Genomic DNA, 26,648 nt, shown 5'->3' on the forward strand with positions numbered 1-26,648 from the left:
TAATATGCTTCCACGGTGAACTATTTTGCTGTCTTTCTATATGCCTGAAGGACACACTGCGAAGACAAAGAGCATTATCAGCATTACTGTATGCTTCTAAATTCTGATCGGGCATTACACAAGTTACTCTAGGGCCTTTCCCTAGCTGGCGTGCAACACACAACCTCACACACGAGTTTGTCTTCTGCAGCGTTGTAGTTGGACTGTTGGTTACTTTGCAGGCAGTGTTCTGCAGGGTAGTACAGTGCATTATACATTTTCCTCTTGCAAAATATTTGTAACAGGTTTATCTCCAGAGTCGTCTGCGTCTCAAAAATGGGCAAAAAGAATAAAAACAGAAAGAAAAAACAACAAGACAGGAACGGTGAACCCGGAGGAAGGAGTAATGCTGTACGTAAACAGAACTTTTTTTTTTTTTTCTTTAAATAACTTTCCTGTATTATTACGCTGTAGAATTTCAGTGTTTTGATTCTGTAAATCCTGGTTTCGGTGCAATTCAGTTTTTATTATTATTATTATTATTATTATTATTATTATTATTATTATTATTATTATTATATAAATATGAACAAAAACAACAAGATTTCAAATAATTTCAGTCGGCTGAAATTGTAGACAAAAACGTGATTTGTATGTGAAGTCGGCGGCTTAATTCGTGGCCAATGTTCCTAGTCTAGCGATTGTTTTAAATTCTGATGGTGTGTGTGTAATGCACGAGTAGCTAGTATAAGTATGATTGGTTTACCTTGGTGGAAATAAGTGGAAATAAATCTAGTTTCCACTACGTCTCGTCCCAGCCCTGACATTAATACCTCTCCCTGAGACTAAAGCAATTGTTAAAGAAATTGAGAGGGTTCAATGCAGAAACACCAGTAATGTTGGCATGTTCTGATTGGGGAAACACATAGATTTTCCAGGACGTTTATAGCAGCTTATAACTTAAAATAAATATTTAGAGTGAGACTTGAAATAAGTGTTGTATTGATTTTTTTTTGTCTCTTCTCTTCAAGCTACTATTCAGCGTTGGAATACAGTATAGACCCCCACATTGTCTCAATTATTTTCTCATTGGGATTAAACTAAAGTAAAATGGGCAACATCCCACTCATTTCAGACATACTGTACCTTGTTTTGTTGGCAGAAACCACTGTTTGGTGCCTGTGCTTTCTGTATTGCATGTATATATCTAGTTTAGGTTACTTGTGTAAAAATGATTGTCATGCTTTTGTTACGATTGGATATTGTTTACTTCATTTATTTATTTATTAAATTTGTTTCTCCCATTTTGTATATACATACAGTAAGCAAACTTACTTTCATTGCTTTATCCTTGTTTCTAGGGCTGGGGAGCTGGATATGCTGATATCAAGGAAAACAAACTTTTTGAACAGTATTATCAAAAGCTGAAAATTGTTCCAGAGGGAGAATGGGAGCAGTTTATGGAGGCAGTGAGGGAACCTCTGCCTGCCACGATTAGGATTACAGGTTATAAAAGGTAAAATACTGAAACTGTATGCATATATGTCTGGCCAGAGGATGGACACATACAGTACCGAACACACACAAAGTGAAATCGCAAGCGTAAATTAATTTGCACAATTAAGAAAAGATCAGTAATGCCATTGTCTACATAAAATGGTGCCCAAAAGAACTGTCACTGTTAATTACAGTGTTCTCCTGAGTAGCTTGCAATCAGATTGGGTTTTGATTAAATGATTTAACACATTCAGAACTATTTTTGCATTGCTAGGTCGAGTTGGAAGAAGTTATGTGAATATACAGTCTTAAAGTACAGAGCAAGAGAGTCAAAATATATCCCCCCAAAAAATAATTCTAGGAGCTGTGATAATGTCTTTTAAAGTTTAGTAAATATTTTAATACATAATAACAGCACATCCAGGCTACTAGATATTGTATTTAATATTTGAAATCATGTACTCTCAGTTCTTAGCTACTTTGCAAATATTTGCAACTTAATCTTTTTTTTTAATGTATTTTTTGTGTCGATGGTACATTGCCCTGTTTTATACTAAAGATATTGAACTGCTGTTTGTCTGCTGCAAAACATTCACACATCATTAGATATTGCTGACAAGCATTTCATAAAGGTTTTTTCTTATACTAATGTTACATATGTTTTTTTTAAATCAGCCATGCGAAACAGATTCTTCATTACCTAAAGGAAAAGTATTTCAAGGAAATACAAGATCTAGAGGTGGATGGCCAAAAGATAGAGGCTCCACAGCCACTAAGCTGGTAAGAACACTTAAACCCAACAATAATGTGCTTTGCATAGAAGTGAAAGTAATATATGTATGGTGTCTATTTTAAAAACACAGGTACCCAGATGAGCTGGCGTGGCACACCAACATGAGCGGGACAATTCTGCGGAAGTCACCCCTGCTAGAAAAGTTTCACCACTTTCTAGTTAGTGAAACTGAATCTGTAAGTGTGTTTTGCTGTGCTAAATGTTTTATTACTCTGTTGTGATAGAGAGACAGCTTCTCTAATATCTTTGGTTCCTCAAAAAACTGCATCATTGCTTGATTCACCATGTTTCCTTTTTATAATATTCTGGTTTTAGTATACTTCAACAGTACAACATTACTCAGCATGATATAATGTATCAAGACATTGTATCATGCTGGGCTGCAAGTGTACAGAATATGGTTAATTAATAAAACAAAAAAGTGTGTAGTGCTAGATTTTCCAGCAGTAAAACACTGTTACTTTCACAGGGCAACATAAGCCGACAAGAAGCTGTCAATATGATTCCTCCTCTGCTGCTTAAAATCGCGCCTCATCATAAGGTAGGTGGGGGATGGGTAAATATATGATTGCAGTCATTTTCTTGTGAAATAAATACATTTTACTAATGCGAGTACAATTTATAACAGGACTCATAAAATCAATTGCAATGCAACATCTTTTGTTAAGTGATAATTTTAAAGTAAGGTATTCAAAAAAAGTGCTGTGTACAATATGTGCTTCATCTGCATAGTGTTTTTTATATCCAGCTAGTCCTTCAAGCCTCCACAAGCCTGGGCTGTAATCTGGCCTAGGAGTGCATAGCAGGGTTTGAGGTGTGCTTGCAGAGCTATTAGTGGTAACTCTAATGGTGTATGCTAACATGAGGCCTGGCTGTAATTCGTACCAATTTACTTTGCCTCTCCTGAGCGCAAAACATATATATATATATATATATATATATATATATATATATATATATATATATATATATATATATATATATATACACACACACACACACACACACAGTCACCTCCAAAATTATTGGCACCCTTGATAAAGATGAGCAAAAAAGGCTGTATAAAATAAACACAGGTAATGAGCTATATTTTATGCTCAAATATATGGGAAAACCATATTATTTTATTCTAATACAATTGCTCAGAGAAAGTTTATTAACAAGTAATACCATTTTTTCTCAAAAAGGTAGTTGTCAGAATTATTGGTGGGGTATAAAAACACGCATATGAAATCCATTTGTCATCCTTCACCATGGGGAAAGGCAAAGAACTCACAAATGAAAAGAGACAAATGGTTGTTGACCTTCATAAATCAGGCAATGGGTACAAAACAATAGCTAAAAATGAAATATACCACTTACCACTATTAGGGCAATAATTAAGAAGTTCAAAACCACTGGAACAGTGGTAAACTTGCCTGGTAGAGGACGCAAGTGTATCTTGCCCCCACGCACAGTGAGGCAGATGGTTCAGGAGGCAAAGGGAAATACAAGGGCCACAGTTGGAGAATTAAAGAGCTTGGTTGAATCTTGGGGTCACCAAGTCTCCAAATCTACAACTAGACACCACCTCCATCCCAATAGGCTATTTGGAAGGGTTGCCAGAAAAAAGCCTTTATTGAGAGCAACCAACAAACGTAAGTGCCAGGAGTTTGCTAAACGGCATTGGCACTTCGATTGGAACCGGGTGCTATGGTCAGGTGACGAAAATAGAGCTCTTTGGCCACGCACACCAGTGTAAAATATGGTGGTGGATCTTTGATGTTATGGGGCTGTTTTGCTTCCACTGGTCCTGGGGCCCTTGTTAAGGTCAACGGCATCATGAACTCTACCCAGTACCAGGACATTTTAGCCAGTAACCTGGTTGCCTCTGCCAGGAGGCTGAAACTTCCAAAGTGGATCTTCCAGCAAGACAATGACCCCAAGCACACATCAAAATCCATAAAGAAATGGTTAATTGACCACAAAATCAACATTTTGCAATGGCCATCTCAGTCTCCGAACTTGAACCCGATTGAAAACTTGTGGTTTCAATTGAAGAGGGCAGTCCATAAGCGCAGACCGAAGGATATCAAGGATCTGGAAAGATTCTGTATGGAGGAATGGTCTAAGATCCCTCCCAATGTGTTCTCCAATCTCATTAAACATTATAGAAAAAGACTCAGTGCCGTTATCCTTGCAAAGGGAGGGTGCACAAAGTACTGAAAACAAGGGTGCCAATAATTGTGATTTTTTTTTTGGGGGAAAAAAATTTATAATTTGAGAAATGTGTAATTTTGATTGATTCTATTGAATCATTAATAAAGTCAAATATATTCCACATGTTGGAAAATTACAGTATAGCTCAGTAGTGGTATTATTTATTTTATACAGTCTTTTTTGCTCATCTTTATATCCATTGAAATTATAAAAAACCTTCCAAGTACCCAAGAAAAGTATTTTTGAAGTTTTAGTAGGAAGAATTCAGGCAACATTTTCTGTGTACTTGTAACAAGTATAATTTAGGTTTTGTTGCTGCCATAGGAACTATGTAAGTGCATTTATTTTAACAAGACTGAGTGTTCTCCAATTAGATTCTAGACATGTGTGCAGCTCCTGGCTCCAAGATGGCACAATTGATTGAAATGCTACACTCTAACATGGATGGTCCCATTCCAGGTAATCCTCAGCATTTCAGAAAATGCATCTGCATTATTTATTTATTTATTTATTTATTTATTTATTTATTTATTAGCCCACTGGAATCTAACGTAAAAAAACTAAATGACCATTAAGTCATTCAACACCAAATTGTCCAAGGAACCTCACCATCATGTAATCTTTTAACTTAACATATTGAAGTACCTGGAAATGTCTAGTCTAATAATGTGTCAATATTTCTTATTGGTTGCCATGGATGTTTGTGCAATGCAGGCAGATGTAGCAAAAAGTATCCTGTGGCGCTGACATTCCATACAATGGAGACTTAAGGTTGGTTTATAGTTCAGACTGCGACATCATTTCTGGTTGGAGTTGAGGGTCTCTGTGTGACAGGTCAGAATTACGTCATCCACACTATTGTGACGTGCATCTTTTTTGGAAAGTCTTACAGCCTTTTCTCATGCGTCTGCGATCTGAAATCGCATGGGGTCGAATGGTGATGAAAAATGTCAACATTAACTGCATGGTCGTAAGCTGGTAACCATTATGGAGCAAGACTTCAAGGAACTTTTAATAGAAGTTCGTAAACATCTACATTTATGTAACCTCTTGTATAGGGTAAAAACTCAGCACATCTCCTAAAATGTAAATCTTTCCAATTACGCAAATGCAGTCTGTATTTAAAGTATGAATAACAGCTATGCAGTAAAACTTTGTTTTTCTAACTGGAGAAAATGAATTAATTGTATCCTTTTGCAGTACATGCATCTGGACCTGTGGCTTGTATGCAGTATTTGTGTTATATCGGTGTGGAGAATGCCAAATGTGTTTAAAATGTAGTGATTCCAAATAGTGTTTGTTTTTCGTGGACCTTAGCCATAAATACTTGTATTTCAATTCCCCAGAGGGTTTTGTTATTGCCAACGATGTGGACAACAAGCGTTGCTACCTACTGGTTCACCAGGCAAAGAGATTAAACAGTCCTTGTATTGTGGTTGTAAACCACGATGCTACCAACATCCCAAGGCTTCAGATAGACTGTGATGGCAAAAAGGATATTCTTTTCTATGACAGGATTTTGTGTGACGTGCCTTGCAGGTAAAGTAACGTTCTTGAATTACTTGCAAATCTGTCCCTGTTTGTTTTGTAAAGTTGTCTGAAAAATTGCAACAGTGAGAATCCTGCAATGGCCAAAATGTTCACACTTGTGGAAGGGCTATAGCTCATGTTCATATTTACAATCTGCAGGGAGGCATTCTCACTGCAGAAGCTGATTACAGTGAAGGGATTTTGTAATGGCTATGCTAGTGATCTTACATGATTTATGCTTTACAACTGTTGCCCTGTGCAGCTTAATGTGAATTGGTTTGTTTATATTGCCTTTCTGTAACTTTTACTTGTCCCCTGTTTCCAGCTGTGCTTATGACAAAGTTAAAGTAAAACCCCAATGGTTTATTATTATTATTATTATTATTATTATTATTCCCTCGCCACCACATTCTTGATTTCTGTCTATTTGCACTGCAGTGATTAATGCTCTGCTTACAAGCTTCTAACCAGAAGTTTTTTTGCTTAACTCTAATCCAATACAAACATTAAACATTTAGGGCAGAAATGTCCCATTGCCATTGTTTGACAGGTTTTGCAAAATTATAGGGTATATTTAATCAGTCTTAACAGTATATACTGTCACTGTTTAAATAAAAAAAATGGTAATTGCTAAATATGTGGTTACTTAAACGGCTATGTCACTGTTTTAATATAAAATAAGAAAATATTTCATTTATACTGTATTTTTCCAAACAGTCGTGATGGGACTATGAGAAAGAACATTGACGTGTGGAAAAAATGGACAACAAGCAACAGTCTTCATTTACATGGGTAAGCACCAGGATTGTTTGGCATCTAATAAATCATGAGAAAAATCAGGTGGCATTTTTGAGGGTTGTTAATCCAACGCAAGCAGCTTTGAGAAAATTCAATGGAATCCGGAAGTTGGTTTGGCATCTGCTGGTCTGAGATGCCTAAGTAGGTAAAACATGTCCCTGAATACCCATTTGCATATATAAACTAGCTAAAATTGTATGATCTGATCTATACTTGCCAAAAACAAACTAGTCTTGTCTTTTCTCTCTCTCTCTCTCTCTCTCTCTCTCTCTCTCTCTCTCTCTCTCTCTCTCTCTCTCTCTCTCTCTCTCTCTCTCTCTCTCTCTCTCTCTCTATATATAGGCTGCAGATGAGAATTGCAGTCCATGGGGTTGAGCAGCTGGCAGTAGGTGGAAGGATGGTCTATTCTACATGCTCTCTGAACCCTATTGAGGATGAGGCTGTTATTGCATCACTGCTGGAGAAAAGTGAAGGTGAGTTATCGGTGTGTCTGTTAATCGTTGACTGTCATAATTGCTGAATTGTCGTATTAATCAAAATGCATGTCTTTGTGAAATTGTTTTGGTTTAGAATGTGCTCTCTGCTGTTAAAGACCTTGTTGATAGCCTAGTTTGTTTAAATTCCTCTTATGAAGCAAAACAAATGTAAAAAGTGAGGAGAGAAGCTATTTTCAAAGTGGGTTCATTACAACTACGGTACACCGTAGAGAAATAGTTGGGCCAATGTGTTGATAACTTCGCTCTGGGAATAGCCTACATCCTTGTCTCCATGATGTGGTGAGCTTGTAAACTGACTCAATACAGCTGTTTTTTCAAGCATCAAGTATAATCGCTACTTATAATGAATGTAATGATTAATAAATGTATGTATGTATTTATTTATTTATTAATTATTTTTTTACCTGTTTTGAATAACTAGAATTTGTTTTGGCAATGTCTTGAAATGTTATCTTGTATTCAGAAAGCACTTCTGAGAGAGACCTCTTGTTTGTTTCAGGTGCCTTGGAACTTGCTGATGTTGCCAATGAGGTGCCTAGATTGAAGTGGGTGCCTGGGGTTACATCCTGGAAGGTTTGTTTTTATTGTATTATAATGTACAAGTTTAGTTTTTTTATAATAATTTGGTTATTGTGAACTTACATTTTTCTTTATATACCAAACTGGGAACCCTCCATTTCATTGTCTCAATCTTAAGTGCAGAGTAATTACCAAATTATTGAGGGTTTTATTTTTACTATTTTCACTACTCTTTTTCTAACTTCTTTTTTTTTTTTTTTTGCAGCTCATGACTAAAACTGGTCAATGGTATACAAATTGGTCAGAAGTACCACAGAATAGACACACACAGATCCGTCCTACAATGTTCCCTCCAACTGATCCAGAAAAGCTCAAAGAAATGAAGCTGGAGAGATGGTATGTATATAAGCCATGAGTGTTTTAAGGCTGTATCAATTTCTAACTACTCTTGGTTTAGTCAGTCTGCAGTGTAAAACTTTTCAAGGTATTTATGCTATGCAAACACTAGAGGGCATTATTGCAACGTCATTGCCAGTGACATGGTATGCTACAAAGATCAGGATTGAAATTCGTGCCCCGAATAAAGTATTGGTAAATTGGTGTTTTAAAAAATATAAAAATAACTGAACTTTGGTCTCCTGACTCTGAGCAATGCGGTCAGACTCGGATGATTGCTTAACCCAGTGTTTCCCAAACTGTGTGTCTCAACACCCGGGTGTGTCGCAGTAGTGTCATACCGTACATTGAATTGGTTGTGATTATTTTGTTCAAACTCCTTGCTAATGACACGGCCCATTGGCTGCATTTAATGTTGGTGGGCGGTGTCATTAGCAACAAGTTTAATATACAGTAAGACATTTTAGCGACACACCTGAGCTTTAGTGGCGTAGCATTAAAAGAAAGATGTGTTAGTGCGGTGGATCGGAATAGCTTCATCAAGTACTTTATTAAGATGGAGGCCTTTGTTATGTGGAAGAGGAAACATGAGGATGTCGGTGTTCAGGCATCTACATCCAAATCATTGAGCAGATCACAAAAATATGACCCAGATTACAGTTCTTTTGGCATCACTGTCAATGTTAAAATGGAGAAGAAAGGTCACGATGTGTGATATGTTATTCTATTTTAGCGGTGGAAAGTATGGTGCCAAACAAATTAAAGCGCAATTTAGATTTATTATTTTCTACCATCTGGAGGAATCTTTTCAATAGAACCCTTTTTTTATATACATTGTTACCATACGTAACCTAGAGTAAACTAAAGGGAGTTTTTTGGACAATTTTTAATATTCATGATTGAACCTATAGTTATAATCCGGGATCCGTTTGCTGCGGAAAAACATGGATTTTCTGTGCAGGCAGAGCATTTTTAGTTTTACACTTGGGATGGGGCAAAAAACATGTAAGGCTTTTTTTGTTTGTTTGATAACCAAATCAATACAATAATCATATATAATATTCAACACCGACAATTTCGCTTTAAATTTACGTAAACATACTTGCTCAATAAAACTGCTTCTGTTGTACAGAGGTTGAGCGAGGTGCACTGTTATATTCATGTTAAAATGTAGCTGCAGTTTACGTCAGTATCCAGTGCATTGTTACTACCGAACAAGCTGTTAAATATGCCGAAAATGATTGGGGCAGCAGTGTGGAGTAGTGGTTAGGGCTCTGGACTCTTGACCGGAGGGTCGTGGGTTCAATCCCCAGGGGCGACACTGCTGCTGTACCCTTGAGCAAGGTACTTTACCTAGATTGCTCCAGTAAAAACCCAACTGTATAAATGGGTAATTGTATGTAAAAAATAACGTGATATCTTGTAACAATTGTAAGTCTGGATAAGGGCATCAGCTAAGAAATAAATAATAATGATTAAAAAAAAATCACCCCTAAAGAGCGGGTCAATGAGTTTGGCAATAGCCACCCAGATGACAAAGACTAACTCGGAGATAAACTAATATGAATACCATTTTTTGGTTTTTATTATTACTACACAGAAGTTTTTCTTATGTTTAAGGAAAAATGGTACTGTAAGTTTGTTTATATTGATTGATATTGCACTGGTGAGTTTGTAACTTCCTTAGAATTTAAAAGTGTACCAATAAATACTTCCTGTGTTAACTTTTCTACAGTAGTACTTTGTGTATCTTGTAATGTGACGGTGGGGTGGGGGAGCTCAATTTTAGTCTTGTTTTAATTGTGGAATAGCGTAGATGTGCAGAAAACTAGGATCCCTGGTTATAATACGCAACATAACCAACTTCACCACATGGTGAAATAGTAAACAACTAATAAAACTGTCAACAGGTTGCAGAGCAATACAAACATTACTGCAAACAGGTGGTATATTAAACTATAAACATGGTTTTGTACATGTCCATATACTAATGTCAAGGGTCTGTCTATATTTTACCTAGTTCATGTTTTTTATGCATGCTGTTTGATCTTATTTGTAACAGTGGCATACCCCACCTCAACACTGTCTCCATTTTCCTCAGGACCGCTGCTGGTTCTATAAATATATCTGCACTTGGCTGGTCAGACACCTGCCCAGGAATCTGAATTCATTAACTGGCAATCTCCATGCCTGTTATTATACAGATCTAAAAGCAAATGCATTTATGTAGTTATAATACAGATCTAGATGTTTTAAAGAAATATCAAGAAATGCATGTACAGTAGAACCTCAGAGTTCCGAACACCAAACTTATGAACTGACCGGTCTACCGAACACTCAGTCACTCAACCATGCGTACAATGAAACCAGATACATGGGTGAAAGTTTTCAGTCTAGAGGGAATTCCATCAAAGTGGCCTCTCCCAGGTCCATTCCTATGATTCGTGTAGAAGTGCAAAAAAAATGTGTGTGTGTGATTTCACGTACTTGATTTTTGTGACCTTTCAGAGTTTATACGTTTCTGAAACAAATTGAGAAAAAGAGCCTATCGGCGACCAACTGTGCACTAAAAAAACAATAGTTTTTAATATGGTTTAAAACGGTTCGAATTTTGACAAGGCAATCTAGGATAGATTCAAATGCAGTGTTGTCTTGAAAATGTATCCTTCATGACAAAAGTTTACTATTTATTGTTTTTAACTTTTTTTTTCCTCATCCGCAAAACTTTTGCTACAAAAGATTTTTCCTAAAATTCTTTGTTTTTGTGAAATTTCTTGATATTATAAATTTCCATTGGGGTATGTAAACTTTTGACTAAAACTGTGTGTATATATACGTTTTAGCTCAAAGAGCCAACATCCCAACGTTTCGTTATGTTTAACATACCTTTGTCAAGGGCAGTTAGTACTTCAGTTTGCCCCCCACTTTAACCTATGATTAGGGCTTCTGATTTTCGGTTCTAACCGATAAAACACCCCCGATACAAAAAAAAGAAATCGGTAGATAGACAATAAACACCGAAAAAACTGTGGAAATGGTTAATCAGTTCACGTTGACGTTACGCTTTTCCCATTACAAAATAAAACCTACTACAAAAATAATAAGTACATTTCCCAGTGCTGCTGGACAATGTCTCGCCTTCCTGACGTGTATATATCATTGATTTGTTGTGAATACTTTAAACCTGCCCTAACTACACAGCACATTCCTACATTTCTATTGGAAACTGCTTGCGAGATTTAAAACCAGATTACAATCAGGATGGCGGCTTGTTAGCTTGATTTTAAAGATGTATTACAGTTAAGATATGGAGGAATTAAAACAGAATTGTGGCGAAATGTACAAAAATGCCTACACACAAAACCCCCAGAAGAATGTGTCTGTGGCCATAGGGATTTTGTTGTGGAAGACAGCAAAGGAAAGAAGGTATTACTTAAGTGTGCAAGTACTGTGGAGTTACTACTACTGACGGGGAAAAAAAGCATTTTGGAAAGTAACCAAAAATACAAATTTCATACAGTGTATCAAAAATGAAAGCCCTGAAAAAAAACGATTTACATAAAACTCGAAAATAGCTAAAAATAAGCACCAGAAAATACAGTTAATAAAACCTGAAAAATAGAAGCCCTACCTATGATTTTGAAACCATTTTTTTTAAAATTAAAACTCTGAATTGTTGTACTTTTAGAATGAATCACTCACCTATAGGTACCAAAACTGACTCAGTGTTACTGAATAAGAAAGTTTAGTGGTCCAGAGCTTATCTATACTTGAAAAGTGAGTATAATTTAGATTTGTGTTATACAGTTAAATAAGCTAATGCAAAAGCTTTATTTTTGCAGTTGGCTATTAGTTATCAACATTGAAAATTGTCAAACTCTTTAAATTAGGTCTTTTGAAAATGATCAAAATGGTCCTTGAAGGTCCTTTTGAAAAGTCCTTGAAATTTGAATAGAAAACTTTATGAACCCTGTATTAACCACATCTGATTGAGTTAAGCAGAGATATTACATGTACAACCCCAGAGCTTCGGGGGGCCTAACTGGGTCCCCAGCCAAAAGATTAGTTTTGCCCCAGGAGTTTGTCAAAATGACCATTGGCCATTTTCACCCATGCAGATAGACACTCGTAAGCGGCATGCTGGTCATGGATAATACAAAATTACTGTACCAACAAATGTATCCAGAAAGGTGAGGCAGATCTCAAAGCAAGTACGAAAAATTTTACTTGGAAAGTTTTTAGAGGCTGAATTGCTGAGCAAACTGCATGAATGCATTTTCTTTAAAAACAAGCACTATTGTTAACCCAGGTTTTCCTAGACATTTAAATCTGTGTTTTGCTACAGTTATGATTTCAATGGTATCTTAAGTTTAGCCTTTTTCCGTTTTTATAGTACTGTTTAAAAAAACTAATTTTCAGAGCTTCTGACATTTCAGACTTACGAACCTCCATTCGCAAGTTGTTCGGAACTCCGAGGTTCTGCTGTATTAAAAAAATATATATATATATATCCCCTACTTTCTACATTTGATTATTACATTATATGTCTGTCCATAATACAGATTTAGAAGTAGAAAGAATGAATATGAATCGTATCATTTTGTTCTACTTCATGCATGACATTCGAGCTGTGTTTTATATGTATATGACCGTGTAATACTTTGTCTATTTTACTATCACACTAACAAAAGTTACTATTTTTTTCACAGATTATATTAAATAAAACCTAGAATAATATGGATAGGATATGAATATACAGTAGCTAATGCAGTTATTACATGGGAAGTACAGTGCCCTTCATAAGTATTGGGACAGTGAAGTCAAATTTGCTATTTGTGCTGTACACTCAAGCAATATGAAAATACGAGTAAAAGATTAACATGAGGCAAAAGTACAGATAGTCACCTTTTATTTCTGGTGGTTTCAAGACATACATGTTTTACCAACTAAGAACACTAAGCATACACAAATAAACATACACATCCATACAGTAGACTGTAAAATATCAAACTCGCACACAATTAGTTCTTTTAAGTTGTGTGAATAATTGTTCTAATAAATATGTTAAGGATCATGCTGATTTTCTCTTTCCTTCTGGCACTTGTTTTACACTTGTACTAAAATAATTGATCAGAACTATGTGAGTTGGGTACTTTAAAATGTTTTTGTAAAGTGACTCATCATACGGGACTAAAAACCACTTGTCCTCGGAGTTAGTCAAAAACAGAGGATGTCTAGTAACCTCCCAGACGTGGATTAGTTTTTACAAAGGAAAATTGGTAAATTCAAAATGGAATGCGATATTGTGGCCAGAGAAGACACTTTTGTGCATGATTTGTAAACAATGAACCAGGTGTAAATAACTAATTTCGTTGTACCTTCTTTTCCAAAGGCTAGAATAACCATTCTGTCCCTTGCGTGTTTCTACATACATCTTCAAATGCACCATTCAAAGGATCCATTGAAGAGTCAACAATTATGTTTTGTATTTTTGCCCGTCACCAGTTTGGTTATGCCCAATCGTTGCGTTTTACTGAACTGTAAAATCTCATGACAGATCATACCAATTTTAATATTATATTATGGTTTATTGTGAAGGCTGATATTGCTTTGAGGACCTGTGGCATAAAAAGAAATGGACGGTTCGCACGGGACTAAATTTCACAGATTTCACAAAAATTCAGAAACAGTCTGTTTATGTGGTTATTTTTAGTCCTGTGCGAATCGGGCTATTTCCTGTTTTATGTATCTAAACAGTGGCGGTATTGAATGATCTTGCCATCACCAAATAGCGTTTCAATTTATTCGAATGCTTTCCTACAAAAAAAAAAACTTGGCTGCTTTTTGTTCTGCATAAACGGCTGTGTTTTGCAATGATAGGGGTGTTCATGCTCTGTTAAGATTCCCTCCTGCATCAATAATGGGATAAACCTAATACTTCTGTCCCTTTTTGACATTTATTTAGTATTGCAGTGGGGTGTTCTTATATTTCTTTATTTGTTTACAGCATGCGGATACTTCCTCATCACCAGAACACGGGAGGTTTCTTTGTGGCTGTGCTTGTTAAGAAAGCCCCAATGCCTTGGAATAGATGTCATCCAAAGGTACAGTATGAATGGATAAATAAAACCTGTAGTGAGCTGGTTGGATATTTAATCCCCCCATAAAATCTAAACGAAAACGTTGTATTTGCCCTTAAAAGGCTACAGCGTTTTAAGGCAGCAGTGTGGAGTAGTGGTTAGGGCTCTGGACTCTTGACCAGAGGGTCGTGGGTTCAATCCCAGGTGGGGGACACTGCTGCTGTACCCTTGAGCAAGGTACTTTACCTAGTTGCTCCAGTAAAAACCCAGCTGTATAAATGGGTAATTGTATGTAAAAATAATGTGAGATCTTGTAACAATTGTAAGTCACCCTGGATAAGGGCGTCTGCTAAGAAATAAATAATAATAATAAAATAATAACATACAAGAGATGAAAGGCCAAAAAGGTCTCAAACTAGCCTCATTTTCATTATATTTAACTAAAACTGAAAGACTTGTTTGCTAGTACTAAAATATTACACTTTTTAAATGTTTATATTAAACAACTGTGTTTTGATGTCCCATGGTACAGTAGATGGAAATGAGGCAGGTGTGACAGTAAATTGGTCGGTTAGTTTCCACTGGCAGCAGAGAGAGGAAAATATATATATATTTGAACTGGGACTCTGTCAACCCCAGTGAGGATTGCTGGCTGGCAAAACCTGACTGTAATGAAGAAAATTCTCTGATGCGCATCCAATGCGAAGATTCTAGAGGCTGGTGTTAAGAATTCAACTACAGGGGGAAAAGCAGGCAGTAAATTGAATATTTCCCTGGTAGTATAGTTATGATGGGTAAAATAATTAATAAATGGGGAAATTGCACAAAAACACTTTGATCATCTTTTATCTTAACGTTTGGGTTGCCAAAGGACTGCTACCTTCTGGTCCTCAAGCCTCAACATTTGCAAGTGTCAAATTAGACTTCAGTTTGTTCATCTGAAGAAGAGCTGTGTAGATTATGACTAGTCAACAGTCAGTTAATCCCCTAACCTCAACTGATTGATTATCAGCTTTTATAGAACATATTCTGTAATAAACCTTCTAGTTCGCATTTGAGACACATTTAGTGCGTTTACACTTAAAACCCAGACCTGAGCTGTCCTTTTTAATTTTATAGTTAACATGGGCCCTTATTTGGCCACTAACAAACAAATATTCTGTTAAAGAATTTTTTTCTTTTATGAATAGATACAATTTGAGAGTCTAGAAAAAGCACGGACCATGCAGGGGTACGAATTTATCTGTATAAATCAATATAAACTTACTGGAATATGTTTCTGAAGTGCAGATATTGATCCAAAAATAGAAGGTTATTTGTACTCCCATTTATATAACATGTATATATAAAAAAAGTTTTCTAGTTACTAGCATTTGTAATATTCAACATAAATAGTTTTTAATAGCATAAATAATAATTACAAAACGCATCTTTTTTTTGTAAACACAGAAATACAAACTACACATGGCCCCTGTATATCTATGCATTACAGTAGATTTAATATATGCCAAAAAACTGAATATTTAACACAGGACAAGAGTTTTAATTTAATAAATAAACAGTATTTTACTAAGGACAGTTAAATGAAGAAAATGTGCAGTTATCTGTGAACAATCTGCAGTTTTTTTTCTGTTTCCTGCAAACTTGAAAGACGACTGTTTTGTTTCTAAAGCCCTGTTTTTTGTTTTTCTTTTAAATTACTGGATTCTGCCGTGTCAACGCCCCACTTTGAACTATCGCTGTGTGCATTGATGATTCAGATACAGACTTCGCCCTCGGATTGATTACGCTTTCTTGTTACACGACAATCCATATTTTTGACACTGCAAGAGCTTGTAACTCAGACATTTTTTTTTGTATTGAACATTTTAATGCTATAGTGCTTTGGATGTTAATTTATTATTTTGTGTTGTTTTTTCACACTGGACACTGCAATTTCTTACATTCCAGAGATTAAGCAAAGGACTTTATTTTAGTGGACTGAAAATGTAATGCATTTATATATTTAAATGTTGCGCCTTCTAGCGGTTTTCACTTACAGATGTGGTTTTTCATGGTATGCTTTTGCACTGCACACTGTAGCTTTAAAGTTTTAATGTTTTGTTTTCGTTTTGTGAAAATATTTGAAATGACAAAAGAGTGGACATACTGCAGCAACTTTGAATTGTATTTCACCAGTCAATAAATATGTTCACTGCACTTCTTGATTCTTTATCGTAATACCTTTAAATTTTAAGCATGCCTAATTGTAAACATAATCTACATACCTAATGTAAAAAATACTCCCTCTGCAAAAATGCCTGTAATTTCACCCCTTATGCCTTAATGACAACTTCACGACCCCTGGGCGGCAGAATCCGACAATAGGTGTAGTCAGTAAATAACAATTCATCCAAAGCTAAACGGTAACTATTTGTTAAAAGTTACACAGTAGTATGTTGATATCCGTGTTAGTAAGCCTGCAGTGAAAATGTGTGTTTGAATATAATACTCGTTTAACAGTATTGGAGGTGAAACACCAATCAAGAAATCTAGAAGGGTGCATTGTTTTGTAATTAAGATTTATTTTTAACTTAATAAGTTTGTCATGGATTGTTATTTAAGTATGCAGGATACATTTCAAGTAATTAATGCTATCAGCTAGCCCTGTAGAGAAGCACCAACACCTAAGCTCCTAAGACTCAAACCGTTTCCCCTTTGTCTGTCTTGGCAACACAGCCATAATGCAAATTTAATCAAATATCCACCCACACCTCCCAGCCCCCAGCCTGGGCTAGAAGCAGTAAATGTCAAGTGCTGTCCTTTTTGTGAAATCTGTCCATTTTACTATACTGCAGAAAGGATCCTGGTCAAACACTGAAATCCTAGGGAGCTGTAATAATCGGACAGTTTTTCATGCCATTGTTTTGCAGAAACCTATCTAGGTTCACATAGCTGTATTTTATATTTATGTATTTAGCTTGGGAATAAAGGGACCGAGCCAGCAGCTGAAGCTGAAAAGACCCCTGCTGAAACTGCTGATGAGGCAGGAGAAGCTGCGATGGAGGACAAACCAAAGGACCTTGAGGCCTCTAGGGAGAGCACTGTCAAGCAAGATGGAGTGTGTGGGTGAGAACTGCGTCACAGCTTGCATATGCAGTGCAAATTAAAATTGGTATGGGTATTGTCCATGAAGATTTACTGTATTCTGCGAAGCACATCTGGGAGAGGTGGGGCTGTAGCTGCTTCAGCTTCCTCCTGCAGCAACAGTCTATTTGGCTCAGTGCAGGGTCGCACATAGCATTTTACCCACTGTAGCAATTTATAAATAGTTCATTTGATTCTTTTGTAACGTTTACCCCTATTTTCTTAAACTGATAACACATTTTGCATATAAGTTAATCTGGTATATTTTTCTCAATATTTATGAATGGACTATGATGTTGGTCTGTTAAAAAAATAATATATTATAATAATTATAAGCCAGCATATTACATGTTTTAAACTAGAGTGCGAGAAGGATGGTAACAATCGGATCTAATACAAATGCCAAAAGTCCAGAGGTGCTGTATTTACACCAGCAGAATACAGTAAGCACAGTTTCATGCAACTGTTATGATGGTGACTATTCAAGAAATTTAGAATAAGAACAATGAAAAAACAAAAATACAGTTGAGTTTTGTGAGTTGCACATGTGCCATTAACAAAATGCCCTGAAAACTTTAAATAAAGAAATCAATTATAATTAAGGACTGAAACCCAGCAAAAAGGTCAATTATAAACAAAAGAAAAAACAGAAGTGAAAAGGTTACCATGTCAAGATGAAAAACCAATGTCTTTTGCCAGTCATATCGTAGGGTTGCCTAAGTAAACTTTTGAGTCAACACTAATAGGTTTTATTTTTGTCTGCTGCATCTTCTCTAGGAGCCACATTTCCCTGTATCCGAGATGTAATACTGGCAGGGCTTCCTTGCAGATTAGAAACTCTCAGTTGTCGTGAGAATGTGATGTAGCACACACATCACGCACGTTCCTCATACTATAAGAAGTGCGCGGCCAAAACATGCTTCAACTTAAAAGGGTGTGTAAATCTCCTTCTCATGCTAAAAAGTGCAGATTGTCTTTGTTCACAAGACTTCAGCAGTGAAAATCCTGTTTGTGACATAACCTTGTGTAACTTTCTACTGTAACAAGGCAGTGTCAAGCAACTCTTTATTAACAACTGAGATCTGCTGAAAGCAGCCTTGGCAAGCTCTTTGACCAAATAGGAAAAATCAGCTTTTTATTTTCATTTTTTTTTTGTCACCGTTTATTCAACATTTAAAATTATTACAGACATTTGGGTAGTATAAATGTTATGTAGTGGGAAATGTGGGTGTGGATAGCCTATTGTAGATTTACTACCCGTATTTAAAAAAAATGTACTGTACTAAACATTTTGACTGGATAATTTTTATATCATTTAGCTAAAGTGCTGGTATTTTAGCTCCATAAGGATCACAATTGCTGAAGCTACACTTTTGTAAGAAAACTTATATACGTATTAAATATGTGCGTATATATACAGTGGTTTGTATTCACCCCCTAACAATAATGTCACTTTGTTGAATTACAAATAATGTACGCACAGTTTTTCAAACAAACTTTCTTTTTTATTCAATGCTGTAGTGGTTAAATTGAACACTGTTATATGCTGAGGAGCTTAAATGTCAGCAAAACTTGCAAAGAAAATGTACAAAACGAAATTTACTGGTTGCATAAGTATTCAGCCATTTAAGTCAATACTTGGTAGAAGCACCTTTTTGGATAGGTCTCTACTAGCTTTGCACAGTAGGATGGTGACATTTTTGCCCATTCTTCATGAGAAAATTGCTCCAGTTCTGATAAGTTTGTTGGGTCGTCGATGGACTTCAATCTTCAAGTCTCGCCATAAATTTTTGATTGGATTCAAGTCAGGACTTTGACTGGGCCACTCAAGAACATTAATTCTCTTTTTGTTCATCCACTTCAGTGTGGTTTTGGCTTTGTGCTTCGGGTCATTATCCTGCTGAAATGTGAATTCCCTCCCCTGTTTGAGTCTTGGCTGACTCAAACAGATTTTCCTCAAGGATTCACCTGTACTTTGCACCATATATTCTCCCCTCTATCTTGGCAAGCTTCCCAGTCCCTGCTGAAGAGAAGCATTCCCATAACATGATGCTGCCACCACCATGCTTGACAGTTGGGATGGTGTTGACTAGGTGATGTGCAATGTGGGGCTTGCGCCAGACGTAACGCTTGGAATTTAGACCGGAAATTTAAATTTTTATCTCATCTGACCACAAAACTTTTTTGCACATCTCTGCAGTATCATCTACATGCTTTTTCGCAAACTCCATACATGCTTTAAGATGAGGCTTTTTGAGTAATGGCTTCTTTCTTGCCACCCATACAGACCAGCTTTGTGTAGGGACCGGCTTATTGTTGATGTGTGAACACTGACTCCCATCTCAGACACAGAACTTTGCAGATCTCTCAAGGTCATTGTTGGCTTCAGACTGACATCCCGAACCAGTTTCCTGCTTGCCTGGATGCTCAGTTTGGGAGGGCGACCTGATCTGGGTAGTGTCTAGGTGGTATGATGCATCTTCCACTTTTTAATGATGGACTTCACTGTGCTGAGAGGGATAATCAGCGCCTTTGAAATTTTCTTCTACCCTTCTCCTGCTTTGTACCACGTTATCCCTGACTTGTTTCGAAAGCTCCTTGATCTTCATGGTTGCTTTGTTGGATCACTATGTGAGTTGCATCTTGAAAGTCTTTATATACCTCATGGAAATTATCTACAAGTTAAACCACTTTGAGTACACACAGGCTGAAACCATTTCACTAATTTTGTGATTTTTCAAACAAATAATTTGCACCTGAGCTGATTTAGGGCTGCAGTAACAAAGGGGTTGAATACTTCTGCAAATGAATTTAATCTGTTTTTCTCTGTAAATCTTACCATTTATAGTGTATATGCATTTTTTAACTTTATCAATGTGGAGTAGTTTGTGTAGATTCTACATGTAAAGTCTAATTTGAGAGCGTCGTGGAGTACGCTCAGGTGCCAACAAAATGTGAAAACTTTGCAGGGGGTGTGAATACTTCTGCAAACCACTGTACATGCAGTCAGGAAATGTTTAGCAAATAATACATGTATAGTACGTAGAGCTTTCTTATGGAATGTTTGTTTTATTTTTTATTTTTTTCTTTGTGTGTGGGTTTTGTTTCACATGCTTTTTTTTTTTTTAATTACAAACAAGGCAGGCTGCACTTGCGGTTCCTCAAACTGGTTTAAGAAAGCTGCACGATATCAGTAGTCATGCAAGGCCAAATATTATAATTCGTTTTGTGGCATTTGGAAGGAATATTTCTCTCCCTAAAATAAAACTACATGGCAACCCAAATTACCCAAAAGATACTACCAAAATATCTCAGATCCGCACTTCACCAACTAGCATGGAGCATGCCAGCAATAGCATGCTGTTTCCCATATTACAACTGTACACAATTAAAGGTGCAGTCACCAATTCCATACACAACACTTGCAAAATTTCTCAAATACACTGTAAATATGCCAAGTTCTTTGCAGTCATTATTCAGCAGAATGAGGCAACAAACAAGTGAGTACAAACATTAAGTTATTTTTTTAGTATCACCTTTAGCGTCTTGGCAATTTTTGATGTATTTTAAGCAGTTGAATGTGGTAGCAACCAGCTGGCTTCTAAAGTGGCACACAACAATTTGATTTGGAGCCATTGGCTCCTAATGCAAAAAGTTTGGCTTGTAGTGCAAAAGCAGTTTTGTAAAGTCTGGTGGACTTGAAGGCAAACACAAGGACTCGGTATGCTATGCACATCTAGTGTAAGTGGTACTCGTATACTATTTTACTACTACTACTGAATGCACCTATAAAATACATACTCTTACTTCAGTAGCTTCAGCTTACAGATGTGTTTTATATAAGATTATATTTTAAAATTTATTTAAATTGTTGTTTTGTTTCCTGCGTAATAGATTGCATTTTAAGTTTTGTGTACAAACCTATTGATGTGTTGCATCCACAAACATCCCAGCTGACATGATGAAACACTTTCTATTTCTAGCCCTCCTCCGTCAAAGAAGATGAAGCTGTTTGGCTTCAAAAAAAATCCCTTTGTGTTCCTGTCTGAGGATGATCCTGTGTTCCCTCCAATCCAGTAAGAACTATTCAATGTAGTACAGAGAAAGGCCAGATAGGACACGTTTAAATGCAAAACCTGATTTATTATGATAATACATGGTGATGTTTTGCTTTGTCCTTTTTGTATTTGATTTTTAAGGAACAAGGCATTCCATTCGGCCTTTTTGTCTGTTGAATATTTTAAGCATTCTTACATCAATTATCCAACTCCCAACTCTGAGCCCACATTGCCTTTAGCCGTGGACTTAAACTTAAGGGAGACACTGTTTTTCCCCATTGTCCCGTATGTTCCAAATAAACTAGTGAAAGTTAGCGTTCTCCAAAATACTTTCCTCAGCATTGAACTGTGAGTCTGTAATTGCAGGAAGTTTTACAACCTCGCACCCAACTTTCCCAAGCTGAATGTGCTAACTAGAACTCACGACGGGAAGAAACTAAACCTGTACATCGTGTCCAAGGAGCTCCGAAACGTGCTGCTGAATAACAGCGAGCGCATGAAGGTGAGGCCGCCACCACACTTGATGCCTGAAACCTTTTAATTCAAGTTTTACAGAATGGTTATCATTTAAACAATGTTGTGCTGTTTTAAATTATGATGAAGTGGCAACTCATTTTCTTTTTCAGTACTTTAGTTTGGACTGCATTCAAGTTTTTGTTTTGATAGGGACAGTGGGGAGAGAAGGGGGGGATGTTGCTATTTTTTTTTATTTATTTTTTTAACTTATGTTTGTTTTTTCTTGATAGGTTATTAACACAGGTGTTAAAGTTTGGTCCCGTAATAATGATGGGGAACAGTCTGGATGTGCCTACAGGCTTGCACAGGAGGTACCCTTCCGTTTTCTTTAATTGCCTTCCCTGCTTGTTTTGAGCTTTTTTTCTGTAATACACATTTGATTCCTAATAATACTCAATGTTATCAAATATTTCTCATCGGATAGATAGATAGATAGATAGGTAGGTAGGTAGATAGATAGATAGATATTGGATAATTTGCACCAAATTGCTGTTTGTATTGCATTTCAATGATATGTAGTTCACATGTCAACTAATTTCAAGCTTTTAGTTTCCTTTTATTTAACCCTTTCTAGTTTGTTACAATTTCTAACACGCTGATTTAATTTTTTTCCTACCAGGGCATTTATTCTCTTTACCCATATATTAATGCCAGGATCATTACTGTAAGTGTAGAAGATATCAAGGTGCTTCTGACGCAAGAGAACCCCTTCCTCAGCAAACTGGGAGCACAGTCACACGCGCAGGCTAAGCAGTTGGGTGAGTTTAGATTTTACCCCTTAGGGATGGGACGGTATACAATTTGCTCGGTATGGTAACCGATGAAATACTAATGTAAATCATTTAAATTACTGTAATTCACACAAATAAAACAAACCAATCACACTTCATGGAATTATTTAAACATTCAGTATTTTGTATTTTACTACCCAATTTTTTATTTTTTTTTATATATATATAAAAGAACACCCAAAAGTTGTATACTAAACTACAACAGTATTAAGATCTATTATTTGCTCAAAATGACATGGTGCAGCAGTTTGTTAGAACATTAACGTATAAAATGAAGTAAATAAATACTTTGTTCAGCTGATGGTAAATGGAATTAGGAAATGATAGGTCTTATTGCTTAAAACACAAACATGTATCAATACAGGTTTTTGTTTAAGAGCAGAGATGAGTTGTTTAATTTTTGCACCAGATAAATAAAATATGTATAGCAACACCATTAAAAATGTATTTTTAATACTAAAACGTGTTCTTGGATTTCTAGCTACACGTCATATGACGTTGCACAAGTACTCTTCCAATACTGCTTGACTAATGATTATTACACATGTGGAGTTTGTACAAAAAATAACATTTCTTGACTTACCTAAGAAAATATGAATAGTGTAAAAAACTTGTTTAAACAAAACTACTTTGATAATAAGTTGGCTATCCTGCTGCAGTTGTTTTTGCTAATTTTAATTGAGACATTGGTCATGTTCTTACAGCACAGCCTTGTCAACACTATATTAAATACATGTCAGTTATTTAAAACAAACATAATGTACTAAATCTGTGATCATTGATGTATAATGTTACAATAAAGTTAATGGTAATCAAGTACATCAAACTGAGTATGTATAGGTTGATTGTCCAGACAAATGTAAATACAGGCCGTTGAAAATGTGTGCTGCGCTGCAAGGTTTGGAGAAGGCGTTGCTCTAGAAACTGTGTGCGACGTGGGAAAGACACACCAGCCAAGAGCATCCAGCTCAGAACGCAGCCATTGAAACGTGTATTCTGTGTCGACGGTTTCCTTCAAAACCTTTATCAAAATACAGTATCAGTTCACAAAAAGATCTTCATCAGACTCTTTCCTGGGGCTGCAAGTATCGCTTGATTTAGAAGAAGCATGTTTGCAGTTGAAAAATGTATTAACTGTTGTATAAAGTAACTACGATAATTGCGGTGTAGAATAAAAAGAACGGTATCAATACCGTAATGTACCTAAACCGGTATACCGACCCATACCTACTACCTATTACCCTAATAGTCGTGGGTTGAAACAAGCCACTTTTGAAGGTTGGTTTACAGACCCTGCATTCGTAATGGGCATTTAACCCTTTGCGGTCCATTGTCAGACCTGGTCCGACATTGCAATTATTCCTATCAGGTCCATTGTCGGACCCTGTCCGACATCATTATAGAAACGCAAAAAACGGGTTTCTAGTCGTTTTTTGTCCGGAAAAAGCCAAGAAAACCATTCAATGGCCGAGTGGGAGCGACAGGAGCCGAGACAAGTCGAAAAAAAAAAAGGCGTATCTCATGATTTAGTCATACATGGCTCTAGTATCAGATAACGGGGCGGTCATAAGTAAACAAGCTGGCTGATAGTGCGTCAGCGCACAGAGAACACGGACATTTGCAGAGCTTTTTTGAGATGTTATAGTAATAAAATAATGGCTTGGATCGCATTATTGAGGAGTTTGGTGATAAAACGAGTGATCAGGAGATGATTGATCGGTATGTACGACTATTATTATTATTATTATTATTGTTATTATTATTATTTATTATTTATTTCTTACATAGGTGAAAGCTATAGCGAACGAAAGGGTGGGGCAGGGCTGGAGATGCCTAGTGAGTGCTTTGTTGATATGCAGTGCCTTTTAAACCCGTTTGACTGTGGGGAAAAAAATACTTTTAAACAGCGCGTCTAAAATTAACTGCGCGTGTGAAAATAAATTGGACCTGACGTGCCTGACACGCACTTAATAAATGGACTGCAAAGAGTTAAGTGTTATTTGCTTATTGTTTGACAAAATCTAAAATAATGTGACAAAGTCAAAAAATAAAATTGTTGATGCATTTCTTTTGTTTTATTTCACTTCCAGATATAGGAAGCATTGTAATGAGATATGAGCCTGACCCAGAGTAAGTCTTTTGAATATTTGCTATCCCCCAGTGGGATGCATATTAGTTTTACGTGCATTTAGAAAGATGCTTATCTAATTGTGAAGAAATGTTTTACTATTTTGAATTTGTTTTGCTCACCGCAGTTTATTAAAGTTTAATAAGGCGACATTGCAAAACTGGTCTGTTCAGAAGTGTGTGGCAAAATGATTGGACAGTTAGTTGTGTGCACCTAATGTTGTTTTTTCAGAGCCATATTTAATGTAACAAATTTAAAAACCAAGTACAACACAGCAAAACGCAAATACACAATATTATACAGCTGAAAACGGACCCTTCAGATTGCCCATGCGGGGAGCCACTACCGGACACCCTCACTTCTTATCCATTCTTGATAAGTATTCAGTATTAATATGCTGCTTCCCAAATGTATACAAACAAGAAAGTTTGCAGTTTTTATTTTTCATGTGTGAAAGCCAGCAAAAGGGAGAGCGATCAGTTTATAGAATATTTTCCCTCAATAATATCATCTGAAGCATTCAACAGCCCATTTTAATGGCTAAATAATATCCACCTACTGTATACTGCTGCTGTGCACATCTGGAAATATTTGGTACAAGTTATTCTGCAAGTTACTGGCACCTTATTAGTTGACGCGTTGTCTTCGTAAATGTTTTCCTAATTATTTTTACCCTGTGCTTTGGCATGTGGCTCTGAATAGGCTCTGAATTCTGTAAATTCAGAGCCTAAAAATAACATCTTGATGTCAAAGCTGATAAGTTGTTGGCTCCAGCATAAATTATTTCTATTTGTGTTTGGATCATGAGACTGGGGCTGGTTTATCTAGATTATGATGCCCTGTGGTAATATGGACTGGAATCAAAAGGCAATCCATCATTTTAAGATGACTCAAGCCATTTTATTGACCTTGACATTCGCAGCATTTTTGGAAACCTCTCCACGAATTAGCAATTCTAACTGCCACGTATTGCCATGGTCTGTCATCCTTGCACAATTATTTGATTTTAAAGGTAAAAACAAAACGTTTGACTTTTCTTTATCTCGTAGGAATCAAGATGCCCCACAGTGTCCCATTGAGCTGTGCGGATGGAGGGGAAAGATTTCCATCCGAGCCTTTGTTCCGAGAAATGACCGCTTTCACTACCTCAGAATGCTGGGGGTCGAGGTCTTCCAGGAGAAGAGACGGTATGACCATTTCGAAGCCAAGGCTGAGGGGCAGGAGGGAGGTTGTGCCCCAGATTCCATGTCCATGGAAACGGACTTGAAAACCGAGAGCACTGATAAGAGCCCCTATTCTGCTGAAACTAAATAGGGAAAATAAATAATTTGCAGTGCCATTTTATATTCTGTACACTGGTGTCATCAAGGTGCAGTTGCAAGACAGTAAAAAAGCAGAGAAAGGAAAAGCTATTTTTGTTAATATCTGTGTGGTTTTGTACTGTATTGTTCGCATACTTCCAATCTTATGTTTTGAACAAAGGAGTTAGCCCGAAGAATTTGACGATCTGCCTTCATAGCATACAAAAAGCAGAAGTCCAGGCACCTTCAATTCAGAGAATAATTTTAGACCAAAAGTGACAACTTGAGTGGTCATAATGACTCTTGATGTTTGTTTTATTATAAATTGTTTATTTCAATTTTATTTCTCCACATGCAACAACTTCTAAAGGCAAATTGAAAGCTTAATAAAATTATATCAGTAACTTGCAGTTTGACAAATAAAGTACAGGATGAGTTTA

At 36.4% G+C, this 26,648-nt stretch overlaps 1 protein-coding gene across 1 annotated transcript; it reads left to right on the plus strand.

The window, feature by feature from the left end:
* Positions 1-21: 21 nt before the first annotated feature.
* nsun2 (NOP2/Sun RNA methyltransferase 2) lies at positions 22-26,648 on the plus strand. The gene is made up of 19 exons (XM_033993052.3): positions 22-390; positions 1,341-1,495; positions 2,152-2,256; positions 2,340-2,445; positions 2,739-2,810; positions 4,843-4,927; positions 5,815-6,007; positions 6,716-6,790; positions 7,139-7,269; positions 7,793-7,866; positions 8,078-8,208; positions 14,216-14,312; positions 17,248-17,396; positions 21,398-21,490; positions 21,839-21,974; positions 22,219-22,299; positions 22,608-22,746; positions 24,870-24,909; positions 25,957-26,648. Exons 1-19 carry the CDS (start codon positions 316-318, stop codon positions 26,219-26,221), a joined length of 2,202 nt encoding a protein of 733 aa, XP_033848943.3. The 5' UTR covers positions 22-315; the 3' UTR covers positions 26,222-26,648.

This window comes from Acipenser ruthenus, chromosome 3, assembly GCF_902713425.1.
Source record: "Acipenser ruthenus chromosome 3, fAciRut3.2 maternal haplotype, whole genome shotgun sequence".
Taxonomy (NCBI): Eukaryota; Metazoa; Chordata; class Actinopteri; order Acipenseriformes; family Acipenseridae; genus Acipenser; species Acipenser ruthenus.

Coding starts and splice junctions, on each gene's coding strand:
- nsun2 (XM_033993052.3), top strand. CDS start 316: ATGGGCAAAAAGAATAAAAACAGAAAGAAAAAACAACAAGACAGGAAC. Junction 2,257..2,339: donor GCTCCACAGCCACTAAGCTG/GTAAGAACACTT, acceptor TTAAAAACACAG/GTACCCAGATGAGCTGGCGT. Junction 2,446..2,738: donor TAGTTAGTGAAACTGAATCT/GTAAGTGTGTTT, acceptor TTACTTTCACAG/GGCAACATAAGCCGACAAGA.